Raw genomic sequence first — 7117 nt, forward strand, 5'->3', positions numbered from 1 at the left:
CTGGGCAAAGCCGGTGCCTGTAGGCGCGGTGCGTGCTGGGCAAAGCCGGTGCCTGTAGGTGCGGTGCGGGCTGGGAAACTCTGGTTCCTGTAGGCGCGGTGCTTCCTGGGTAAAGCTGATGCCTGTAGGCACGGTGCATGCTGGGTAAAGCCGGTGCCTGTAGGCGCCGTGCGTGCTGGGAAACGCTGGTGCCTGTCGGCGCAGTGTGTGCTGGGTAAAGCTGGTGCCTGTAAGTGGGGCATTTGCTGGGTAAAAAGCAGGTCCTGCTGGGTAAAGCTGGTGTCTGCTGATAAAGGTATTTTCAGTGTCTGGTTGGTAAAAATTCGGTATCTGGGTATAAAGACAGTGCCTGTTCATGAGGTGCCTGCAGGTAAAAGCAGTGTCCACTGGGTAAAGGTTGGCCCTGTGAGCATGGTACCTGCTGAGAGAAGTGTTCCCTATGACCATCGTGTCTTCTGAGTGTAAATGGTGCCAGCTGCATGAAAATGGGGCCTGCTGGGTAAAAATGGGGCCTGCTGGGTAAAAATGGGGCCTGCTGGGTGAAGGAGCCTAGTGCATGCTGGATAAAAGAGAGCCAGAAGTCCAAGACTGAGTTTGTCCTAGTTAAGGGATGTCTCTGGTGGCTTAGTGAGGAAGGTCCAGGGTTGGAGGCCTGAGCCAGCTCAGAAAATAGGCACTGGCGTTACTGCCGCGGTTACTCATGGTTCCACACACGAGTCCTGGAAGCTAATTACAGAGCGTGCCTGTTAGAAACCATGCGGGCATCTGCTTTCTTCTCCCTGCCCCGTGCCACCTCCCCAGCACCTGTTTTGGCCAGCGGAACCTTCTGGAAGATCTCCTGCCCTCTGGGTTCTGTCACTTCCTCTGCTCATCAACACCCTCCCCCCAACTGTCCTTCACACCCCACTCTTCCGAGAGCTGCCCACATCAGCCACTTCTTTCGTCTTCCTGGGACTTTGATGTCTCTGGAAACATCCCGGGTGTGTTGGGCTCATGTCCCCGTGATGCCCTTGTCTGGGGTGAGTGTGCAGGTCCACTTTCTGACCCGGAGACGGATACCAAGAGTGTGCCTTAGCCCGAGGCTGCGCAAAATCTCATTAACCGAAACCTCCCTCCTCACCGTGGCCAGGCCCTGACCGTCAGGGGTGTGGACACCATGTCCCGCAGCTCCTTGGAGATGTCCCCTTTGGGCCCACTAACCACTCATGAAAGAAGACGCAGGAGGAGCAAACGAATGTCTTCAGGGACGGAGGAGTGTGGGGATGACAGGCTCCCCAAGTCCGACTCGGAGGACGGACCCAGAGCAGCGGTAATCCCCGGCGGGGGCCCCAGCCCTTTGCGGGTGGGTCTGGCATCAGAAGCCCCTCATGTTGGGCCCCTGGTGCAGTCACGGCCCTTCATGGTTGTTCCCGTTGGGAAAATGTCCTTGAATGCCGTCCCAGCCCTTCCGGTTCCCCGTGAACATCCTGGGAGCGGAGGAGGTCTGGGCAGAGAGACAAGCTGGATTTGGGTGCTGTGATGGCCCCCGGCTCAGCTAGGTCCCCAGCGACAGGGCTGGGGCTGAGACTAGGGCTGGGACCACACTGTGTGGTGTGGGTCAGTAGGAGCCCGAGCGCATGCCCGTGGGAGGCAGGTGCGTGGCTGGCTGGTTGCCCCAGGTTATGCCCGGACCAGGCCTGTTTGCAGCACCAGGAGCTTGGCTGCCTCCTTCTCTCCGTGCCCAGCTAGGGCCCCATCTTAGGCCCTGGTAAGCGTGAATGTCGAAGCACCAGGGCACCAGCCATAGGTGGGCAGAGACCCTGGGCAGTGCAAGATGACACCTTGAGCACGGCGTGCATCAGCCCCCCAGTTCCTCGAGTGGCCGGCGAAAGCCCTGGGTGCCCTGAGCAGCTCTCTCAGTCCCAGAGGACGCTGCGGGGGACAGGCCACGAGCACACGAGAGCGGGCTTCTCCCTGTCCCCAGAGTCATCCGAGTAGCGCCCACGGCCTCAGCAGGACCTCCTTGAAGCCACGCTCCAGCCGAGGGAGCATCTTCACCTTCCGCAGGCGAGACCTGGGCTCAGAGACAGATTTTGCGGATGATGAAAACAGCACAGCGGGGGACAGCGAGAGCCACCGCACGTCACTGCTAGTGCCCTGGCCTCTGCGCCGGCCCAGTGCCCGGGGACAGCCCAGTCCTGCGCTGTCGGCGCCCAGCCACGCCCTCCATGGTAAAAGGAACAGCACCGTGGACTGCAACGGGGTGGTCTCCTTGCTGGGGGCAGGTGACCGTGAGGCCACCTCCCCAGGGAGCCGTCTCCTCCGCCCCGCCATGCTGGATCGCCCTCCAGACACGGTGAGCCGGCCGCGTGATGCAGCCCCGGGTCCGATCGGGTTTCCCAAACTGGCCTCCAGGGCCAGGGCCAGCATGCTCACCTAGTGTTTACTGAGCACCGATTGTATCCTGGCTCTGGAGGTCAATAAACCTAGCAAAAAAATCTCTGCCCTCATAGATTTTCCACCATAATGGGGGCAGAGAGGCAAAATCAACGAAAGAAGAAAAATCAGTTTATACATCTACATGGTATATGATGTTGATAAACGGGGTAATTAGTATTTAGCTACTGGTCAAGCTTGGGACCGAGATGCTGTGGGGGCACGGGACCCACGTCCTGTGGCCCTGTGTGTGCCAGCTGTTAGCACGTATTGTTGCTGGATCCTGAGCGATGCAGGGGATTCTGGGAAAGGGGCTAGAGTGGCAAGGGGACCCTTAGAGGGCTCTGGGCAACAATTAGTCACCAAGCCTGGAATATCGCAGCAGTTTACAGACTGGGAAGCATTAGCCCAAGTAGTAAGTGCTGTAGGAGGGCAAGCGTAAGTGTGGAAGAGTAGAACCCTTACTCGCTAAGAGGCATTCGAACAAAGACCCAAAAGAGGCAAGAGTGGGGGTCAGGCTGCTTTCTGAAGCTCTCGGGGTGATATCGCACCCAGATTCTGGGCACAAACTGGGTTTGAATCCTAGGTCACCACTTGCCGGCGGAATGGCCACGGGCAAGTTGCAGGTCTGTCATCTGTAAGATGAATTTAGAACACCCATCTCACAGTGCCGTGAGGGTGATGGGCTCACGCAGCTGTGGCCATCAGGACAGGATAAGCCTGTTGATCCTGTGATAATGTCATAATAACATACCATCACTATATCACCTGAAGGACGCATGCTCCAGGCCTGCAGAACGGCCAGTGCAAAGGCCCTGAGGCAGAAGAATGCCTACCCTATTGAAGGAAATGCTGTGAGGGCAGAATAGCTGGAGCCCAGGGAGCAAAGGGGAGATGGGTTGAAGTTACCATCAAAAAGGTAGTGGAGGATGGGCCAGAGCATGAGAGGCCAGTCCGAGCTCTGGTCACGCAGTCGTCTGAGCCCTGTGACCGCCTGGTGACTGCCCAGTCAGCCCCGGAGTGTCCTTGCTGACCCTTGCCCCCCAACGCAGCGCCCAGGGGCAGCCCGCCCAGAACCAGGACAGGCGTGTGGCTTACACCCCGGGGCCTGCAGGAGATGGAGGGGGAGAGACGTTCTAAGGCAGCCAGGACAAGACCGGCGCCTTTACCAGGGAGGGGGAGGTGCTGGAGAGAGAGGCCTCACGGCCAAATGGCCAGTTTTGTTCCAGCTCAGACATCGGCTCTGGCCATGGGACTTGACGCAGGTTAGGGAGTCTCTCTGTGCCTCAGTTTCCTCGTCAGTTAAGTGGCCAGCAGGCTGTGGTGCTTAGACCTGGACTTGCCTCGGGTTTGAGTAATTATTCTCTGTTGCCAGATAGAGGAGAAAGGAGTAGAGGCCCGTGGGGTGCCGGAGGCCCTCACACTTCTCTGGGGCAGGGGTCAAGGAGAGGGATCTGGGAGCACCGTGGGGCAGGTCACAGCCTCCGGCTGGCCCAGCCATCACCCGGAAGGTGGGGTGTCGGACCTCCCAGGAGCACCAGATCCAGGTGGCCAGGTGGCCGAGGCCCCCCACAGGTCCAGCCCTGGAGGCCCGGCCTGCGCCCTCAGATTCAGCAGCCCAGAACGCTAATAGAATTTCCTAATCTCATTAGGGAGAAAATCATCTCATTGTGCTGCACACGTCAGGAGGAATCCAAGTTCAAACACTTCATTACTGGGAACTCTGACTTCACCCTTTCTCACTTCTGTGGGGCCCATTTGTAACCTCAAAGGGATTAGCAGGCCAAGGGGCTTATTTGCAAAGTTAAAGGAATTAGCAGACCAAGATAGAGACATTGTAAAGTTAAAGTGATTAGCGGGCAAAGGCCCCTGGGAATGGCTTCTCGGCTTCCGCTGTGTCCAGTGAGATGCATCTGCTCACTTCTAGTCTGCGAACAGGGTCCATTGTAGGGCGCACAGTGGGTGCTCAGCCGTCACAGAAGACGGGAGGACGGGCCGGCCCAGCAGGCAGCTCGTGTTTAATTTAGGTCGAGGGGGTGGAGGGTGAAAATCTATTTTGTCTGCTGTCTGTATGAGAGCGGCTGTCCCAGAAGGCCCGATGGGGGTGGGGACAGCCATTCTTCCCCCCTCCACGTGTGAGACTGCATCCTCCTGTCTCCTGGCCATCTAGCAAGTTATGGGCAGAGCTAGACCTAAACCCAAGCCTCTGATTCCCAAGTAATTCTCTGTCCAACCTGCATGCGTCCAGTGCCAGCCTGCTGCGTCGTGTCAGAGGCTCAGGGATGTAGCAGTGAACCGACAAGAGCTCTGACCTCATGGAGCTGACACTGTGGTCAGGCAGACAGATGGCAGACCGGTCAAAATCTCCAGGTAGCAGCAAGGGTCACAGGCTAGGAAATTGCCAGGGCGAGGGCTGGGGATGGCTCTTAGAATACTCGGGAAGTCCTTCCTGAGGAGGTGGCATTACAATTGACAGGCAAACAATGTGGGGAGCGAGCCTCAAAGATAAGGAAGAACAGTGCTGTAGGCAGAGGGAACAGCGAGTACAAAAGCCCAGAAGAGGAGGCTTTACCTGTTTGAGGCCTGAGTCGTCCAGGCAGGCTCAGCTGTGGTGGAAATAACAAGAAAGGATTTGGGCTGGGCAGCATCTCTTTCCTCTGAGTAAGAGGGGAAGCACGGGGTGAGAGGAGGAAAGACCTTTCATGACTTGACTTACTTGTCAGGGAATCCCTTTCTGCTGCATGGAGAATAGAGGGAAGAAATGATACATTGCACTTGGGTGGTGTATCAGTCAGCCCTGGCTACAATAATGCTGTGTAACAAAGTACCCCAGAAGGCAGTGGCTAACAATAAGCCTTTATTCTCACACTCGGCTGTCTGCCGGTTGACTGTGGTATGACAGACCCAGGTCGGGCTTGGCTGGGCATCAGTGCCTCTGTCTGCACTTAGGTTCAGCTGCACGCTGTGGGGCGGGCTCCAAGCTGCCCCCCGTGTCTCTGGGCCGAGGCTCAGACTGAGAGGGTGGCAGCTTACCTGGGGAACCTGTTCTCATAGAAGATTTCTGGAGCTAGACAGAGGCATCCCAGGTGCTCCTGTTCATGTCGTGTCCACTATTGCTCCATCGTGTGTCATCAGTGGGACGGGGAAGGGACTTCACCCACAGTGCGAGAAGAGCAAGCAGATGCTCCCTAAGCGACAGTTCAGACTCTCACAGAGTGTCGAGGAGGAGAAGGAAGCTGGCAGGATTTGAGACAGGTTTGTGAGTTACGGGGGCCAGGTTTGGGGTTCTGCTGGACCCGAGCCACTGCTGTGAGCGCGGCCCCCTCAGCCCTCTCAGGAGCCTCTGCCTGAGTCCTTCCGTGACTGGGAGCTCCCTCCCTGCCCAGGCAGCATTCCAGGCCAGTCGCACCCATCGCACAGGTTGGCTTTAACTTGAGCACAGATGGGTTTGGTAGCCACCCAGGCCCTGGCTCTGCTGACCCGCAGAGACCGCCGAGCCTCACCCTGGCATGCTGAACAGCCCAGTGCCTTGGGCAGCCCCGGCTCGGGCTCGTGGACTGTGGGCGCACACGGTGGAGGTGTCGGGGGTCCTCAGCGGGGCTCTGAGTGCCTGCTGCCCCCTCCTCACGCGCACCGCGTCTCCATCTCCAGATCGGCTTCTTTTCCTTACAAAAATGACGCACGCACACCGAAAACACATCCCACAGCGCAGGAGTGCAGAAGCGAAAGGAGACTCGGCCCTCTCCTTGGCCTCCCCCCACAATCCCATCCCCAGAAATATGCCCTTGAACAATTCCGGGCGTATCCTCCAGATCTTTCTCCTGTTTTTTCCGTAAGCTGTTTGGGAGGGGCTCCCGTGGGAACGCACAGGCCTCGGTGTCAGTATCTGGGTCCAGAGTCGGATTGTTTCCAGAATGGATCTTAGGATTCTATTGATCAGTTTTGTTTTTATGGTATGAGGAACAAATGCTGCATGATGGTCACTGCGTACGTATTTCTGGTGCACGCGTATAATTATTTATGAAGTTAGATTGCTGGAAGAGGAGCCCTGGAGCCAGTTCCACATTTTCATGGTAGAGGGAGAGCTGTCCCCGCCGGCTGCGTGCTTCCTGCTTCCATTAACGTCACCTTGGAGCACGGGAGACTTTTCTTCTATTTCTTTATGCTTTTGACTCTAGGGACCTTGTGGTCAATTAAGACTCCCGGATTGGTTTTGCATGTCCTAATGTATCATGACAGCATCTGGTTAATAGAACTGGGTACGTGTCGTTTCCTGTCCACACTCAAGAGTTACCACCGGCAAGAGCTGAAGAAAGGAGATCATGATTGGCGAGAGGGGTGGGGGGAGTTAGTAACAGGGAGGCAGTGGGAAGCAGAGAAGCCCAGCATCATGCCCCATCCAGACCCCCATCTTGTCTCCCTGTGGTCCCCGAGACCCGAGTCCGGGACAGCTGTCCCAGGCCCAGACTGATGGCTGTCTGCTGCTTGCACCCAGACCACACCGTCGGAGGAGCCGGGCAGGCCCCAGGTGCTGACGCCCCAGGCGCCGTGTGCGGACGGCTCCGCGGAACGCGAGGAGCGGCAGCGGGCGCTCAGCGCAGTCAGCGTCCTCACCAGCGCACTGGAAGGTCGGCACCCCAAACCCTCCCGCTGAGCCCGCCCCCAGACTCTCCCGCTGAGCCCGCCCCCCAGACTCTCCCGC

At 57.7% G+C, this 7117-nt stretch overlaps 1 protein-coding gene and 1 long non-coding RNA gene across 2 annotated transcripts in view; one reads left to right on the forward strand and one right to left on the reverse strand.

The window, feature by feature from the left end:
- SCN5A (sodium voltage-gated channel alpha subunit 5) overlaps positions 1-7117 on the forward strand; it is an 86476-nt gene that overhangs the window by 36090 nt on the left and 43269 nt on the right. Inside the window, exons 11-13 of the mRNA XM_029940546.1 lie at positions 1130-1309; positions 1964-2335; positions 6911-7043. Coding sequence (XP_029796406.1) covers positions 1130-1309; positions 1964-2335; positions 6911-7043 — 685 coding nt within the window. The remainder of the gene's footprint in view (positions 1-1129; positions 1310-1963; positions 2336-6910; positions 7044-7117) is intronic.
- Positions 5252-7117, reverse strand: part of LOC115292440 — a 3138-nt gene continuing 1272 nt past the window's right edge. Inside the window, exon 2 of the long non-coding RNA XR_003908996.1 lies at positions 5252-6721. This is a non-coding gene — a long non-coding RNA (uncharacterized LOC115292440). The remainder of the gene's footprint in view (positions 6722-7117) is intronic.

Source organism: Suricata suricatta, chromosome 5 (genome assembly GCF_006229205.1).
Source record: "Suricata suricatta isolate VVHF042 chromosome 5, meerkat_22Aug2017_6uvM2_HiC, whole genome shotgun sequence".
Classification (NCBI taxonomy): domain Eukaryota; kingdom Metazoa; phylum Chordata; class Mammalia; order Carnivora; family Herpestidae; genus Suricata; species Suricata suricatta.